The following is a 17,662-nucleotide window of genomic DNA, read 5'->3' as shown; positions in this document are numbered from 1 at the left end:
GGGGGAGGGGGTCTCAGGCTGGGCTGCTCTGCCACAACTTCTTTTGGGGCTGGGGCCTCTCAGACCCTCACTTTTTATAGCTGGAAGCTGGGCTGAAGGACACAGCCTGAAACCCTTTCCAGGTCACAGTGAGGTCCAGTGAGTCCCATCCATGTTCAGCACATACTTACAGGCCCTGGTTGGGTGCTGGGGTCCCAGTCCAGGGAGCAGCTACCTTCTAGGGGAGACATAGGCTATAAACAAGTCAATAAGGTCAACTTGTAAGGAGTGCTAGGAAAACAATATAAACCAAGGGATGTGAAAGGAGAGGCCTCCCTTGTGAGAATCTGACAGAATCCAGGCAGGATTCTAGGGCAGTTTCTAGGTCAGGAGACCCTTATGGAGGAGCAGCTCTGAAACTCTGTCTGCAGGGTAGAGCCGCAGGAGGGGCCAGAGGGTGTTCTAACAGGTCACTTCAGCTCTGCGGGGAGAATCATGCCTGTGTCACAGGACTGATGTGAGGGTTAACTGCAGTGAGGCTGTGGAACCTCAGCATAGGTCCTGGCACAGAAGCATACACGCTCAGTCAACCGTGGTTGTTTGTTCGCAGCCCAGAGCGTCCCCTAACCCCTCCAGGGCGGAAGGTCGGGGCGGGGGGGAAAGGAAGAGATGCAGGCCGGGCGCCAGGCACATTCACGACGGTCTAGTGAAGGGTTGGGGATCCCCGGCCCTGCCCGGGAAGCCCAGGCCGCCTGAGTCAGTAAGGCCCCTCGCCAACTCTCGGGCAGGAGGCGACCTTCACAAGGCCGCTTTATGCTGTCAGGACACCTGGACTGAGTGGGGGTGGAGCAGACGGGGAGGAAAGCGGGGACTCCAAGTGCTCCACTGCTCTCCTGGGCGAGTCTCGGCCGGCCCCGCCTCCCGCCCCCTGAGCAGGTGTCCGGACCCGTGAGGCCCGGCCTTCCAGCCCGCCCCCTCCCTCTTAACTCCGTCTACTCCTTTGATCCCGGGTCTGGGGATACGGCCCCTCCCGCAAGGGAAGGTTCGGGGGAGGAGATGGGGCAGGGAAGAGGGGGATGGGCTCAGAGCAGGTAGTTGGGACTGGTCCTTCCTGGGTGGCTGCCCCCAAGCCCTTCAGCCATCCTGAGGGTTCCCGGGTTTCGTCCCCCCACTGTAGGGGTCCTCGTAAGCCCGGGCAGGGGCGGGGCGGGGCCTCCCTCTCCCCCCGACCCCGGGGAGGGGTCTCCCCGCCCCTTCGGATTCAGCCAAGCGGAGATGAAACCTGAACCCAGGTTGGGGGCGGGGCTGGCTCCCGCTCCGACCGGGCTGGCCTGCTCCTTCATCTCCCCTTTGCCTGCACCCCAGCCGTCTTCTGAGAGAGTAAGGTCGGGATCCCCAAGACGCTGGAGCAGGTGAGGTGGCGACTCAGCGCGGGAGAGAAGATCGGGTGGCCGTCGGGCCCCACCGCCCAAGGCTGACTCTCCTCTCTCCCTCCCTGGTCCACAGGGCCCGCGATGGAGCCCACAGCCCGGGGTCGCGCCCCGCCGTGAGCACCCCCTGCCCACAGCCATGCTGCCCCGAGGGCGCCCCCGGGCGTTGGGGGCCGCAGCACTGCTGTTGCTTTTGCTTCTGATCGGTTTCTTCCTGTTCCGTGGGGACCTGGACTGTGAGCGCAGAGAGCGGGAGGCGAGTGGGGGCGGGGGTGACCCGGGATCCTTACCCAGGTCGCTAACGCCACGTGTACTTCCAGACGAGCGGCCGCGGCCGCGGGGGACTGCTGCCTTCGACGGAGACCCGCCGGCAGACCCCGGGGGCCACAACGGCTCGGATTGCATCCCGCCGCGGCCGCGGCCGCCCAAGTGCGAGGTAGGTAGGTGCGCACGGGCCCTGGCGGTGGGAATCTCAGGGGCGCCGCGCCCCCAGCCCAGGGACCTGGACACCTGTGGGAATCCCGACACCTGGTGTGGGTTCTGGCACTGACCGGCCAGCTGGGGGCGCCTGGAGTTCGCACCTCCCCTTCTCCTGGCCTGGCCTCCCTATTTGTGAAATGAGGGGGTGTACTCCCACGCTGCGGAGTCCCCCTCGACACTCCTGCCTAGCTCTGATGCCGGGTGGGGCTACACTGCCCTGGGCCAGGTGAGCCCAACCATGGGTCCTTACCGTCCAGGGGAGGAGGAGGCTGCTGCCGACCTGGTGTCCCCTCCCCAGCTCTTGCAGGTGGCTATCGTGTGTGCGGGTCACAACTCCAGCAGAGACGTCATCACCCTGGTGAAGTCCATGCTCTTCTACAGGTACAGCCAGGAGTGTCCCTCTCCTCCCTTGAAGGTGGTTGCAGGAATATCCGGAGCTGGGTACAGAAAAGCTCTTGGCAGAAGTTGGTGCTGCCACTTCTGAGCCCCTCGAAGGGTAGGGCTTCTCCCGTGTAGTTCCTTCTGGGGCCTTCAGCTTTCCTCCCTTGTCCTTCCTGAAGGAAAAATCCACTGCACCTCCACTTGGTGACTGACGCCGTGGCCAGGAACATCCTGGAGACGCTCTTTCACACATGGATGGTGCCTGCTGTCCAGATCAGCTTCTACAACGCTGATGAGCTCAAGGCAGGAGCCCTGACCCTTCTGCACCCATCCCCAGCCATACCCAGCCCCCTGCTTCCTCCCAGGGTTGTGGGGGATCACGGGGAGAACAGGTTAGAGCTGCCTGGGACCTCCAGTCCCGTCACATCTACTGACGCTCAAATCCCTCACCCTCCTGGGGCCCACCCCTTCTTCCCCCTGTGTCACCTGAGTATGTTCTGGCACTCGTAGGCCCTTCTCTTGCAGGCTCATGCCCTGTCCTTCCACCCACAGCCCCAGGTCTCCTGGATACCCAACAAGCACTACTCTGGCCTCTATGGGCTAATGAAGCTAGTGCTGCCCAGCGCCCTGCCCCCTGACCTGGCCCGTGTCATTGTCCTGGACACAGATGTCACCTTTGCCTCCAACATTGCAGAGCTCTGGGCACTCTTTGCTCACTTTTCTGGTGAGAGGCCTGGGACCCCACCCCAGTCAGCCCCTTTCCCTGGCCCATGCAGGCCTCCCTGTGGCCTAGCCCTGAGCCGAGGTCCAGTGGCAGCCTCAGGCAGCTCCCTCGTGCCCTCCCCTCCCAGACAAACAAGTGATTGGTCTCGTGGAGAACCAGAGCGACTGGTACCTCGGCAACCTCTGGAGGAACCACAGGCCCTGGCCTGCCTTGGGCCGGGGATTTAACACAGGTGGGGACAGTTGGGGGGGGGGCGGGGGAGGCAGGAGGGGCGGCCACTGGTCCTTGGGCCCCAGGGGCTGGCTAGGGCACGGAATGATTGGAAGACCCCCCAGGAAGAACGGTTCTGTAGAAGGAACACTGGGAGAAGAGCCAGAAATCACAGTTCCAACCTTGTCTGTACATGCTGAACGACTATGGCCAAATCACTCGGTTCCTCTGAGCCTCAGCTTTCTCATGCATTAAATGGTGGTGACTTTAGCAGCCCTGGGATCACCAGATTTGAGAAGATGGTTGTGGAGGTGCTCTGTTAAGCTGTGCTTTGCCTCCCCTTCACCCCCAAGAGGATGAGTTGCTGATAGAGCTAGTACATGCTCACATCTGAACAGTGAGAAAATACCAACACGTCACAAAATAAGCATTCAAAAGACACTTTTCTTGAGCCCTGGCCCTAGAAGCTGGTCATCCCAGGTGGGCATGACAACCTCTCTCCATGAGCAGGCGTGATCCTCCTGCGGCTGGACCGGCTCCGGCAGGCTGGCTGGGAGCAGATGTGGAAGCTGACAGCCACACGGGAGCTTCTCACCCTGCCTGCCACCTCACTGGCTGACCAGGTCTGGGGGAGCTTTTGAGGGGGGTGGGGCAGGCTCTGGGCCGAGACGTGATGGCTCTCTCTGCCCAGGACATCTTCAATGCCATAATCAAGGAGCACCCGTGGCTGGTGCAGCCCCTGCCCTGCGTCTGGAACGTGCAACTGTCAGACCACACGCTGGCTGAGCGCTGCTACTCAGAGGCATCCGACCTCAAGGTGAATGGGGTAGGGGGACCGAGTGGTGGTGATGGGCCCAGGATGGGGACTCCTGTTCCCTGCTCCCATCCCCCCTCCGATGCCCTCCCTGGTCCCAGGTGATCCACTGGAACTCACCAAAGAAGCTTCGCGTGAAGAACAAGCATGTGGAATCCTTCCGCAACCTCTACCTGACCTTCCTGGAGTACGATGGGAACCTGCTGCGGAGAGAGCTCTTTGGGTGCCCCCGCCCGCCCCCTCCTGGGGCCGAGCAGGTGAGAGGGAGCCGCCTTCCCTTCCCTCGGGGAGGCTCTACCCCTCTGCTCTGGTGGGACCCGGCCTTGTCTGGGGCTTGTCCGCCTGCCCCACCCAGCCCGTCCTCCTCTCCCCCATCCCCTCAGTTGCAGCGGGCCCTGGCGCAACTGGACGAGGAGGACGCATGCTTTGAGTTCCGGCGGCAGCAGCTCACCGTGCACCGTGTGCACATCACCTTCCTGCCCCACAAGCCACCGCCCCCCCAGCCCCACGATGTCACCCTGGTGGCCCAGCTCTCCATGGACCGGTGAGGGTGCCGAGGGCAGCCCCAGGGAGCACGGTGTGGTCTGGGACTGGGGGTTTCGAGAGGAGGGTTCCAGTTGGTGGAAGGAAGAGCTCTTACTGCCTGATGCTTGAGGAGTTCCAGGAGTTGGAGACACCGGAGATGGTGGAAGGAGCTTGGGCTTTGGGAATCATTCAGATGTCTGGAACTGCCCCTCCGTAGCTGTGGGACCATGGGCAAGGCTTAATATCTCTGGCCCTCAGTTTTCTCATCTGTCAAATGAGAAAGTACCCACCTTGTGGGGTAGTCGTGAAGATTAAATAAGAGCATGTCAACAAGAGCCTGGAAGGTGCTCAGCAAGTCACTTGAGGGGGTGTCTGTGGCAGCTAACGCGGGAGGTATCCCAGCCCTCCCTGGGCTGACCACTCCCCTCACCCCAGGATGCAGATGCTGGAAGCCCTGTGCAGGCACTGGCCAGGCCCCATGAGCCTGGCCTTGTACCTGACAGACGCAGAGGCCCAGCAGTTTCTGCGTTTCGTGGAGACCTCGGTGGTGCTCTCCGCCCGGCAGGATGTGGCCTACCACGTGGTGTACCGTGAAGGTCCCCTCTACCCCATCAACCAGCTTCGCAACGTGGCCTTGGCCCAGGCCCTCACACCTTACGTCTTCCTCAGTGACATTGACTTCCTGCCTGCCTACTCCCTCTACGACTACCTCAGGTGGGCGGAGGAGGGAGAGGTACGGCATGTGAATGGGTGTGGATGGGGTGGGGGAAGACCCACAGGACCCTGGCGAGTGTGTCCCTGCTCCCTTCTGGGCTGCAGTGTCCTCTGTAAAATGGGGGCTGCATTTGGGTGGGGGCCGTGTCGTTTCTCTGGGCTGCCTAGGAGATTGACAGTCTGGGACCTGCTCCCACTGGGCAGCAGCTCCACGTGTGTCCAGTGGGCTTCAGGGTGAGCTGGCCCCTGAAGTCAGGTCCTACATCTAATAAAAGTAAGAGAACCCCTGGGCCCAGCGCTGGAGGCAGAGCCTTCCTAGCTCTCTCCTGCTCATGGGCGCTCCATCCTCAGGGCCTCCATCCAGCAGCTGGAGCTGGGCAGCGGGCGGAAGGCAGCTCTGGTGGTGCCCGCATTTGAGACCCTGCACTACCGCTTCAGCTTCCCCAGTTCCAAGGCCGAGCTGCTGGCCTTGCTGGACGCTGGGTCTCTCCACACCTTCAGGTAGGAGAGGTCAATGCCCTGCCCTGGGGTTCCCCACACTGATCCCCTCCAGCCACGAGCTCCTAGCCTCACCCTGGCTCCCCACCCTGTCCTGCCCCACAGGTACCATGAGTGGCCCCGGGGTCACGCGCCCACAGACTATGCCCGCTGGCGAGAGGCTCAGGCCCCATACCACGTGCAGTGGGCAGCCGACTACGAGCCCTATGTGGTGGTGCCACGTGACTGCCCCCGCTACGACCCCCGCTTTGCGGGCTTCGGCTGGAACAAGGTGGCCCACGTCGTGGAGCTGGATGCACAGGTAAGGGTCACCTCGCTGTCTCCAGCCTTGATTTGAATACCTCCAGGCTCAGGGAGCTCATTATACCGCAGTGGGGCACGCTGCACCGTTAGGCGGCACTACTGGGCATTCCACCCCTCTGCAGAACTAAAGCCGTCTGCCTTTGGCCCTGAGTTTGGCTCTTACCGGCTATCGAATAAATCTGCTCCCCATTCCCCAGAGCTGCCATCTCCCCCCAGCCCAGGCAGCGACTGTCCACGTGCCCCACCCCCCAGGAATACGAGCTGCTGGTGCTGCCGGAGGCCTTCGTCATCCACCTGCCGCACGCCCCAAGCCTGGACATCTCCCGCTTCCGCTCCAGCCCCACCTATCGTGACTGTCTCCAGGCCCTCAAGGACGAGTTCCACCAGGATCTGTCCCGCCGATACGGGGCTGCTGCCCTCAAATACCTCACCGCCCTGCAGCAGCCCCGAGGCCCCACCTGACCTCACACCTGCCCCCGCACACTCCCTGCAGACAGCACACTCCCTGCAGACACACTAGCGACCTTGCTGCCGCCCCACCCTCCCTGCTATTTAAATTATTTATGGTCTCTGTGGGAAGGGCTGGGGCGGCGCCTCCCTTCGCTGCTATCCTATGGCTGGGGGTCTAGTGATCCGCTGCCCCAGCTGGTTTGGGGCTGGTTCCTGCATCCTCACCTGTGACACCCCTTTTTCACAAGTAAAGTTTTAACAGTTCCTTTTCATGTTCCTCTTGGTTTGGGGCATGAGGAAGTGAGCCTGGGGAGGTGCTGAATCTGGCACGGAGGCTGCCGGGACTGGAGTGTGTCCTGTCCACCCTCCCCTGCCCCAAACCCAACACCATGAGTCTGAGAGACTTTATTTGGCTTTATTTAGTAAAATGTTAAAATAAATAAATACAAATTGATCAGCTGCTCTGTATCCCCCCCACCCCCTCAAAACAAAAATCAAACAAACAAAAACAAAAACTTTGAAGCACAAAACTCCAAATACAAGTTCTACCAAGACTGAAATCACAAAGGGCCTGGACAAGAGACAGGTTGGGAGCTGGCTGGCTCTTTTCTGCTCAGAGCTTGCTGACCTCCGGCTGCCCGTCCTGTCCTGCCTTACTGCAGCTTACCCTGGGCTGAGGACCCAATGACACCGGAGAGAGGAGCAGGGGCCAGAGACTGCTGAGGGGACAGTGGAGTCCTCAGGGAAGAAGAGCCTTTGGGAGTGGGGAGTGAAGTGAATTTGTGAGCCCTGCTCTTCCTTTACAAGTGCTATTTTCAAGAGCTCCACCGGGGTCAGCTTCCTTCCCCTTTACTCTGGTGGGAAGGCCAAGAGGAATCTTCTCAAAGGCCACCCCGTCACTTCCTGGAAAGGAGCTGATACTGAAGACGGCTTGAAGTCAGGGTGAGAACGGGTCTCCTGTTTCCTGCCAAGGGTGCCCAGCTGAGGGCTGGGGGTGAGGTCCCCAGTCTTTTAGACAGAGCAAGGTTGCCTCCATCCAAGAGAAGCCATGGAATCTGGAGAACCCAGGGCCTGGAAAATGTACCTGGGCCACCATCCATCCTGATACCAAAGAGCCTTTTGCCCCTTGGGGTAAAAGTCTCCTAAATTAAGCCCTTTGGATAAATAAGAAAGACCAAACCCTAAAAGGGAGGGAAGGGAGGAAGCCACTTTTGAGTGTGCTGTGTGAGTCGTGGGTTGGCACGAGAGCGCAAGCAGGCTCCGCTGGCCCCAAGAGAGTAAGTGTCAGAGATAGCTGGAGAGGCAGCTGCACACGCAGAGACTGAGGGGAGCAGGATATGCGACCACCCTCACAGGAGACGTGTGGGGTGAGCAACTGCGCCCATGCACACCACCTGTCGAGCCTGAGCCAAGCAGCAGCGGGGACAGAGGCGGGCCTGTCGGGAAACCGGGCACTCACATGGTGCCGGCTGGAGGCTGCCACGGCCATGTTACAGGCCCCACACAGGTAAGGCCCACGAGGGGCTGCCCCGAGCTTGGTCTCCCCGCCAGGCACGACCAGCAGGCTTGCGCCAAAAGGGCCCGATAAGGAAGGAAGAAAGCGGAACTCTGGATGAGCTCAGCAGCGGTGAGACAAGACCCAGCAGGCTCCGTGAAAGAAAAAGGACCCGCAGGCCACACTGGCAAGAACATGAGCAGGGATGATGACAGCAACATGACCTCACTGTTTCCAGGGCGCGTCACCTGAGCCACGGGACTGACAAGGGGCGTCCTGATCCAGGGCCCGGGGGGCAGCTCCTTCCTAGAGCCAGACCAGCCGCTCCCTGGCCTCTGAAGTGACCGCAGGCCAGCTGCTCTCAGGTGTGTCTGTCAGCAGCTACACTGGGGCACAGGGAAAAGCAGCAGAAGGGAAAAAGGGGGAGGGAGGGAGAGGCAGCTCCGGTGGGGCAGTCATGAACGTGTGTCTCAGGCGGTCACAGGGACCCCACAGGTCTGGAGGGACGGAGAGGGTCTTCTCTTGGCAGGACAGTGAAGGAGGAGGAGACTGGGTGACTAGGGCCCTTTCTCTGCAGTAAGGGGTGCTTGGGAATTTTGAGTCCAGAATGCGGGTTCGGGGGTAGCGTTGCCTCGTTTACTCCATACTCGCTGACTTGCACAACAGCTTATGTCTGAACCTGAGGAAGAATCCACACCCAACCCTAGGCAAGGTCAGACTGTGACTACTCACAGCAGCTGGCAAAACCCTGGTCAATTCCTAGCCCTGCCTCCCACCCCCAAGAACCTCCAGGCAGCTCCTTTCTGAGCAAAGGCCTCTAGTGATCACAGTTTCCCCCTGCTTTCAAGAGGATAGGTATTATGTGGCAACCTCCAGCCTCTGGGCCCAGACAAGTCAAATGGGAGGGCTCCAAGACAGGGCGTACAGCCCGCCTCTGGGCTCTGAACCTCTGCCAACTATTCCTCCAACTAGTCCAGGCATCTCCCAAAGCTCCCTGACTAGACATAGCACCTGGGTTTTTGCATGAGGAAAGGGAGCTCCTTTCTTGCCCCCTCAGGCAACCTTGCAGCCAGGTCCTGACTCTGAGGCCTGTGCAGCCCCTCTTAATCCCCTCTTCTAACATCCCAGGAAGATGAACGGAAATGGTTGGTAGAGATGAGACGTTTTACCTAAGGAGTATTTCTCTGTTGCAATTGCTTTCAGGATCCATCTCTGTCTCTCTGGGCCTAACTAGGTGAGGGAGAAACTACTGGGCCCTTTTCCACCCCTCCTAGACTCTGGCCCTTAGGGGGCGGGCTTGGGAGAGATGCTCTGGGAGTGCCGGGGGTTGCAGAGCCCCCGCCTCCCTCCTGTGGCCAGATGCGCGCAATGGGCTAAAGGTCTCCAGCGGGAGCGCACACTTAACGAAATTTATTTCCCACAAGGCAAGATGATAGAAATGGTCTGAGCCTTTCAGAACCCCGCTTTTCTCAAGAAGAAGACAGGCCAAGCCAAGGCAAGCACCGCATTCTAGCCAAAGGTCACCCAGGAAGCCTGTGGGCGGGCAAAGTGGAGTAAACTCCCATCTCCGGCGACTAGAGCCAGCAGGCAGAGAAAGCAGCTGGAGATTCAGACCTCTCTTCGAAGACATGAAGACACAAAGGCCACCCTGGGCTCTCTGTCTCAGAGACACCACGTCCCCTCAAGACATCTCACTCCCTTGTTCTTTCTAAGCACCAAGGGCTGATGCAGCCTGCCCCCTGCACCCTTCCACCAAAGCCGGGGTGCGTGCGCACCAATGAGCTTCAGTGGCCATTTCCTTCAAAGCTGTCCCCCAGGCGCTCAAAATGCTGGTGGCTGAAAGACCAAGAGCAGCACCAAAGGAAGGGATCTTATTTAGGCACCAGCCGTCTGCTCTAGCAAAACCCGAGGAGACAACAGGGAGGGCCCTGACACCATCCACACTCCATGTGGGCTTCTGAAACAGGAGCCCAGATCCCTGCACCAAGAAGACAGGACAGTCTTTTCTGAGCAGGGGAGAAGGGTGGGAGAGCTCTGCCCCTGCTCGTCAGGGCCGCAGCCGTCCGGAGGACAGAAATCATGGAGACTAGCCCACCAGTCTTGAGACACAAACACAGCAAAATGTCATCATGTTCAGCAGGTTCTGTGCTAAAAAATTATAACTACACAGCATTTTCTCCAGTTCTGACACCTTTTTAATAGAAATCACTGTTTTTAGGAAACAAATAGCACTTTTGTAATTTTTTTTTACAATGTTTCTTACCTTGATCTTAATTTAAGTAACACTAGGAAGACCTCAATCTCTTTTATTTTCCTTTTTAATTAAAAAAAAAGTTGTTGTTGTTTTCCCCCAGATACAAAGATTTTTGCCCTTGCATAAAAAAACAGTGCCCCGAACGATGACACAAGGACTCACACAGACTCACTGGACCTCACTGACACTATGATTCCTATTCTACCATGCAAGGTCTCGACTACCCTTAATTGGACTGTCAGCCTGAAAAACAGCTTCTCTATTCCTTATTTTAGTTTTTGTTACCAAAAAAGTAAAATAAACAACAAAATAAAACTTTTTTTTAAAGAAGAAAGAACAGAAACAAAAATTTTAAAAAAAAGAGAAAAGCAACGTCTCCATTCAATTCACACACACCTGGGTCGCGTGCTGCTTCGCTCAGGATCTTCTCTTCTTATAAATATAGAAAAGGGATGGAGCTTGTTTTCAAGTAAAATCACTGATCCACCTTTTTTCCTTCCTTGACACACACACCCTTCTTCCCTGCCCCGGGCAAGGGCCACCTGAGGCCTGGGTCTGCTTGTTCTTGGAGAGGGAAGGTAACCGGACGGTGCCGATTTGCCAAAGCAGGGAAGGAGCTTGGGGAGGGGTGGGGGAGCGGAGTGCTCCGGAGAAGACCCCGGTGGCTGTTCTTGGTGTCCATCTCTCCGTGCACTGTGCCCGCCCCAGACAATATGAAATACTGCTTATCTGATATACTTTTCCCCACCCCGGCACCCTCCCATTCCCTCCCCATCCCTTCCTCTGGGCACTGGGGTTGGTTAAATCTCGATTTCCTCTTTTTGGTTTTATAGTAGTGAAAGTTTAGAAACAGGAAAGCCCACGCACTCTTTGGACTTGTCTTCTCTACCTAAACAAACAGCTCAGCAAATAAGGGTCTGGAACCTGCTCCCCCCCACCCCGCGGCCCGTCCCCGCTCCCCACCCAACAAAACAAAAGCGAGCCCACGGTGGTGGTGGGGGCTGCCGCAGGCACACACTGGCGTGTAACAGGGAGAGCAAGTGTATTATCCACTCGGCGTGGTGCTGGCCCAGAGCCTCCAGCTGGCACGGTTTCATGTGGCGTGGTCCAGTCTTTGCATGTACACACAGAATAAGAAGGATCAATTGGCAAACTCTGGTGCCACCCGGCACAAGCATCTTCTCTCTCTCTGGAACCAAAGAACCAAAAGAATTCTGTACTTTCCAGAAGAAATCCGGCTTTGCTTGTCTAGAGTCTTCAGTGTTTTGCTCTCCTTGCCACTGGGATCCCGTGGCTTCTCCGAGCAGGGCTCTGTTATTTAGTCTCTTCCCCCTGGTTACAGTTCGCTGTGCAGCTCTGGTTGGAGGAGGAGGGGGGCGGGGAGGGCACCGGCGTGGAGGTGCTGGCGTTGGCAGGGGGAGTGCAGTCCGGGCCGTTGGAGACGGCCCCCAGAGTGGCCTCAGAGTCTACAGGTTTGGAGAGGTCGATGCCGTGGATGAGGCGGATCAGCTGTTTTACCTTCTCCAGGGAGCTGTGCATCTCCTTCTGCCGGGCCAGGATGGTGTTCTTCATTTCCATGCATTTCTGCAGCCAATGAGAAGGGCAGTGGCACTGAGCCTCCGGCTTTTCTGACAGGCCTGGCAGCCCTCTCCAGATAAAAGAATCCCTGTGGACTAGTGTGCGGCCCCTAGACCTTGTTCTGCTCCACACTGGAGTGGCTGCTGCTACCCAAGGGAAGGAGGAGGCCCAAGAGGCAAGAGACAGAGGGCAAGTGAGTGGTTTAAAAGCCCGCTACTTGACACTAGGACTTAACACCAAACATGAACTACCACTATAATACTACAAAATAAAAGCCATTAAGGAAAAGCTCTCCCAGCTGGGCTGCAGCTGCTTTGGGCAGGTCTGGGTACGCATCTACCTTGCTAATGGCGCTGATACGCTCAGGGCTGGGCTGAGCTTCTACAGGGCAGACACGAGCCAGTGGTATCTGGATTCAGTCTGAGGGCCTGCTGAGGATCACTGGGTCAGCAAGATTTTAGAGGCAGGGCCTGGGGTGGGATACTTAGTGATATTTAGGAGAATCAAAGACTGCAGCCAACAGAAGACCTTCTGCTTGGTCAGGGACTTGTAGTCTTTTGCCCTTTTGTACTTGGCCTCCCACACCTGCTGGCTTCTGTTCTAGGCAGGAAAAGCGATGTGAAACCTGCCAGCCACGGGCAGTATGATGAGGAGAGACAGCGTGACTGCCACCAAGTCCAGGGCACCACCTGGCGTCCATGAGGGCTGAGGCCACCTCACTCCAAGAAGGGGACCTACTCAATGGAAAAGAAAGCCTGCTCCTGTCAGGAGGAGCCTCTGAATCCCTGCTGCAAACACAAACCCCTTTCCCACCTGGTCAGCCAGGGGTAGTATTTACTTCCAGTACTTGTCTCTAGAAAGCGCTCTTTCTCAGGCTGGTCAGATAAACCTGGAGAGGCAATCAGCAGGGCATGGAAGAGGGGCGGGAGGAAAGAGCCATGCAGATGGACCCACTAGCTAGGGCGACTGGGAAGAATTACACGCGGGGGCCTGGTGTGTGTCAGGCGGCTCCACACTCCTCCCAAACACACTCAGGAGCACGCAGGGGTGCTGGCTAGGCTGCTGCAGTTGCTACTTGATCTCTTCAGCCAGAAGACTGAAAATCTTCTCTCAGGTCAAAGCCAAGAGGATGTTCCAGAGCTTGGCTAAGGCACCGTATACCAAATGGCCACCTGTACCTGAGGGCCGAACTCTAACTGGAAGCAAACTGCAACCACCCAGGTTAACAGTGTTAATAAGCTGAAGGAATGAATCAGCGCTCGAGAGCCACACGTACTGTTATGTACACAGAAAGTTCTGTACCTCTGTACCTCTCACCGAAAGCATGAGGTTTACTTACACTTATAGAATTGCTGAGCTGTTTCACCTTCTGCTCTAGTTGTTCTCGTTCTTGTTTTAAATCTGAACTCCATTTAAGTAATTTCTGTTTTTCTTCTTCTTTTGCTGGGAAAAAAGAAAAAGGAACTTGTTTTTGACAATAAATTCTTTGAAAAGGCCGCCATGTTCAGAAGGCTTGCTAAAGAAGATATCTTCCCCAAAGCTCCCCAAGCCCCACAGCCAGTGCACAGAACCTGCCCACTAAGACTCTCCCTTTTATATGTAAAGGGACGCTAAGAAAACTGTCCCTGGCTTGGGCCTGGCTTTACATAAATATCACTTCTCATTTTTCCCCCCCAAGGAAGTGCTACAACAAACTTTTTATTTCGTTCAATAAAAGCTTTTCATTTTTAACTTTATAGTTCCTTTTGAAAACAAAACAAATACTGTCTCCTAGTACTTGTCTGTTTTTTTTTTAAACAAAGGGAGGCTTATACAAAAGGCAGTATGGATAATTCTTTACCTGCTTTATAGGCAATATAGGAATGAACAATTGCTAAAGTTCCAGGCCATGGAATTGCTTCTTCCTTCTTCAGCATCTGAAAAGATTTTTAGAATTTTACCCTTGAGAAAGATATATAAACACACATCCACTGTGTAGTAACAAGCAACAGTGTCTGTAGCTATTGGCAGACAAAATCCAGGAAGGATTTACGGTGGCAGTGTTGCAAAACCCTGGTCTATAGTTTCTGGACTACAAAGTCCCAGTTTATCAGCCTGAAAGAATGAGGGTCAATGGCAGGAAGAGCCAAGCCACCTGAGCCCTGGCTTAGAAAGAGGCTGGGAGCTGGCTAGGCATTCCCATCTTTTCACGCCTGCTACACGACCCCCAACTACTCCCAACCATCAGAAACATCAGCACACAAGCTGCAGGTCTGCCTAATGGCAGCAGCCACTGGCAGCTTCGTCCTTCACCCGACATGGGCTGCCTGTCGCAATTTTAGCTTATATGTGCCTCTAAGACAGCCTGACCAAGGAAATTAAGTATCAGCTCCAAGTACTGAAGTATAATCTAGACCCCGAGTAGAAGATTATCAGAGGGTCACAAAGCAGCATCAGGAAGAGAACAGAGAGAACTGTCTCTGCTACATCAGGGAGACAGTAAGGGTGAGGACCAAGATTTAAAGGGGAAAACCAGAATTCCCTCAACTCAGGATTCCAAAGAACCGAGCAGGACCCCAAAGGTGCTGAGCTACTGGGCTTATTATCTATGTAATAGTTATACTTTTGCCTACTTCCAAAAAGGTCTCAAGACAGCTTATAATAAAAACATAAAGACATAAAGATACATGGATAGTTTAAATAAAAAATCAGAAACTAAACAGAAAAGGGAGGGAAGAGGCTTTCTCTTCTTTCAAATCCATGAAATATTAAGACAGTACTTTTATAGTTAGTTCTCTGATCCTGATGATGACACAGGTTAAAAGTAAAACTGCTCTTATTTGAATTAAATGATCAATTGGGCAGTTCCCTTTAAGGATTTTATTTCCAGAGTTTCAAGCATATGCTGAGTTTGGACCATTTTTAGAGAATGAGGCAGACAGTCTTATGGACTTTTAAGGGTAAAGGTAATGAAAAGATAAGTCATTTCAGATAGAGGGAAGCAGTTAGGGTCTCTCCACCTGTACATGAGTCACTGCCTCATGAACAGAGAACCTCTGAGAGGAGGGATGCTGTGGGGGTGAGTGCTGTGCTGTGAACAGGGCAGATGTGGCTCGGAGAACTACTGGAGAGGAAAGAGACTCAGCCATTCCCTCAGCTTAGAGGGGAAAGGAGGTCCTTCTCCTCCTCTGTCCCTCACCCTTTCTGACCCACCCACAGTACCTGGTCCTGACATCTGGGACAGATCCACATGCCCTTGGGAATCGTTTTCAGAGGAGGGTCCAAGCAGTCCAGATGATATACACGGGAACACGTGTCACACATCAGCAACTGGCCACTTTTTCTGCAAACACTGCAAAAATCCTCATGGATATCACCCTATGAAATTGAGAGGAAAGGTAAGAGAAAGGACAAAAAGGTAAAATTGGAATGTTAATGTGCACATTCTGGATACATATAAATGTTTTCGGACAATCAGCTGTGCCCCTCCAACTCATTGCAAGAGTGTTCAAGAAAAGCAGAAATTACCAACGGTGCAAGCCTGCTCTATAGAGTTGAGGTTCCCCAGGTGGGGCTAGTATTCTTAACCTTAAAGTAGAGTTTACAAGCAACTGTAACTGTGGGGTCACCTAGGCCAAAATTAGCTTTACAGGTGATAACTCAGCATTTAAGTTTTGGTACAGTCCAACTCACAAATCATAAAGTTTAAAGACATTGAAATCCATTCATCATTTCCCATCATCAATGGGAAAGAAGACAGACAAGAAATGGAGGTTTTCGCTAAACTCTTTACTTGCTCTGGGAGAAAAACTATAGCCAAAGTTCAAACAGGAAAGTATTAAGTCAGGAGCAAAGTAAACTCCTATGAGTTTTCTAACATGAAGAATTAAAAAAACCAAACAGCTGAGAGTGTTCTCTTAAAACCAGTATTTGGCATTTGCTGTTCAATGGACCGTTCTATTCCGGGAGGCTTTATTCCTCCCTGTAAAATGCTTCACCAGATAGATAAAGAAGAGCAGCCTAAGTGCACTCTGCTAGTCTCTCCCGCCTCCATGAGTGATGGTTCTGGTACTCAGGCGAGTCTGTGGGAGCCCTCTCAACAAAAGGCACCATCAGAAAAAAGCAGATCTATTTAAAATTTGGACAGAACATATTAAAAAAACACGAGGTATTAAAGAGGTGTTTTTCAGTAAGTCAATCCCTGGCCTGTTCTCTAAACAGGATTAACGCTGTTGATAAGGACACCAGGAAAGGGAAGACTGAAGGGTCAGGCCAGAGGTTAACTAACAAGGCAGCACCTCAGCTTGGAGGAGACCCCGGCCTTTTCACTTCCAATGTGTTGTTTTAGAATTCCAGGCTATTCTGACAGAAGGCCTAATACAGAAATTTTGCACAAGAAGCAATGATACAGAAAGCGATGCCCAGTTCTTCCTTTCTATGATATAACCCTTCAACCACGATTGCTGAAAGGAACATATCTTCCCAGACCTACTATTTCTATCCAAAGGAAAGGAAAGGAACTATCTGGCAGTATCTACATATCTAGGGTATCTGGTGGCCCAGAAAACTGGCTGCAAAAAGTTGTAAGCTACTTCAAAGTGTGGATGGATGTTAATCTCTTTTAGTAAGACAATGTTACCTCTGGGCAGTCAAAAAATAAGATACTTAGTACATGTGTAAGAATACTACATAAGAATGCAGCCTAACAGTGTAACTTCAAGGCACCGAAAGATGTTAAGGTTTCATCCCTAGATTAACTGTGACTTTCTTCTTAAAATCAGCCTGAGGGTGGCTCTCCTCTAGAGACCTAGTCTTTTTTGAACCTTCGCCCCATGTTGTAAGTCTGCATCTTTAATAAGTTTATAATAATTTATGGCTTCAGAAACTCTTTTACACGAACCACAGGTACAATTATCACTGATGAAGTAAATGAGACAAACTGGACATCTTATTCCAAATACCTATCTTATTTGTTGGGTAAAGAGCTCTGCTCACTTTCCTTTGCTCCAGAGTAAGGAGAACGTCAGGAAGTGGAAGGTGGAAAGTACATAAAATAAAGGTTAAATAATTTCTTTCAATTTCCTAAAGGAAAGAAAACTTCTATCCTATTTACATATCCTGTAGCAGCAGTTCATAATCTTTTCAGTGTCAGGACCCCTTAGTAACACTTAAAATTACTAACCACCTCAAAGTGCTTTTGCTTAGGTGAGTTGAATCTATTGCTATTTATTGTACTAGAAGTTTTAAAACTTTTTTATTTTGAAATAAATAACAGAATCACAGGAAGTTACAAAAATCATGTATTGAAGAATGTTAAAATCCAAGAACACACAAGGGCACATTCAGTTAGCCCTCAGAGTGCTATCACCACTTATCATGTAGTACCTGGAAAACCCCACTGTCCTACTTTTGAGAAAATGAGAATGAAAATGGCAAAGAATATTTTGGTATTATCATGAAAATATTTTTGATTTTATATTTTGATTGATATTATATTTTAAAATACATAAAATTATATTTTATATTTTGACCCCCTGTAAGAGTCTCAGTATCATACCCAGACCACAGATTGAGAACTACTGCCCAAAGAAATGAATATAAAATGCCAAGATATGTATTTCATCCACGCAGAATTGGTTCTTTGCTTAAAGAGAGCAGAGGAAGTCCCACAGAGTTGCTGCACCAGGTCCAAAGGGTTAGGCTTTGGTGACTGACCAAATTACTACCATAAACCAAATAGTAAGTTGAATGATGGCTGACCCACAATCCTTTGCTGGGAGCTAAAGATGTATGTTTTTTGGAAACACCCTGGCTGTATCAATTGCAACTTCATCATCTGCTAAACAAA

The 17,662-nt window shown here is 53.4% G+C and overlaps 2 protein-coding genes across 34 annotated transcripts in view; one reads left to right on the top strand and one right to left on the bottom strand.

The window, feature by feature from the left end:
- The first annotated feature begins 462 nt into the window (after positions 1-462).
- On the top strand, positions 463-6,962 carry LARGE2 (LARGE xylosyl- and glucuronyltransferase 2). 7 transcript variants are annotated; one of them, XM_027114874.1, is made up of 15 exons: positions 464-1,391; positions 1,486-1,645; positions 1,730-1,845; positions 2,188-2,270; positions 2,450-2,573; positions 2,823-2,994; positions 3,122-3,226; positions 3,715-3,827; positions 3,896-4,021; positions 4,120-4,275; positions 4,402-4,562; positions 4,979-5,257; positions 5,609-5,758; positions 5,861-6,056; positions 6,275-6,962. In XM_027114874.1, the coding sequence occupies exons 2-15, from the start codon at positions 1,549-1,551 to the stop codon at positions 6,518-6,520; spliced, it is 2,124 nt and encodes a 707-aa protein (XP_026970675.1). In that variant the 5' UTR covers positions 464-1,391; positions 1,486-1,548; the 3' UTR covers positions 6,521-6,962. The 7 variants fall into 7 exon arrangements, with proteins under 7 accessions (XP_026970674.1, XP_026970673.1, XP_026970676.1 ...); XM_027114876.1 differs by having other exon boundaries at positions 465-1,391; positions 6,311-6,962; XM_027114873.1 differs by having other exon boundaries at positions 463-1,391; positions 1,486-1,845; positions 6,311-6,962.
- PHF21A (PHD finger protein 21A) overlaps positions 6,910-17,662 on the bottom strand; it is a 194,100-nt gene continuing 183,347 nt past the window's right edge. For all 27 annotated transcript variants that reach the window (XM_027114887.1, XM_027114886.1, XM_027114885.1 and 24 more), the window contains 4 exons: positions 15,037-15,192; positions 13,676-13,751; positions 13,175-13,278; positions 6,910-11,841 (listed from right to left, as the gene is read on the bottom strand). In XM_027114887.1, coding sequence (XP_026970688.1) covers positions 11,572-11,841; positions 13,175-13,278; positions 13,676-13,751; positions 15,037-15,192 — 606 coding nt within the window. In that variant the 3' untranslated portion in view covers positions 6,910-11,571. The remainder of the gene's footprint in view (positions 11,842-13,174; positions 13,279-13,675; positions 13,752-15,036; positions 15,193-17,662) is intronic.

The sequence above is a fragment of the Aethalodelphis obliquidens genome, unplaced genomic scaffold (assembly GCF_003676395.1).
Source record: "Aethalodelphis obliquidens isolate GAN/ISIS:26980383/991018 unplaced genomic scaffold, ASM367639v1 scaffold14, whole genome shotgun sequence".
Lineage (NCBI taxonomy): Eukaryota > Metazoa > Chordata > Mammalia > Artiodactyla > Delphinidae > Aethalodelphis > Aethalodelphis obliquidens.
Note: the sequence above shows the minus strand (reverse complement) of the source record. Positions and strands in the feature narration are given on the sequence as shown.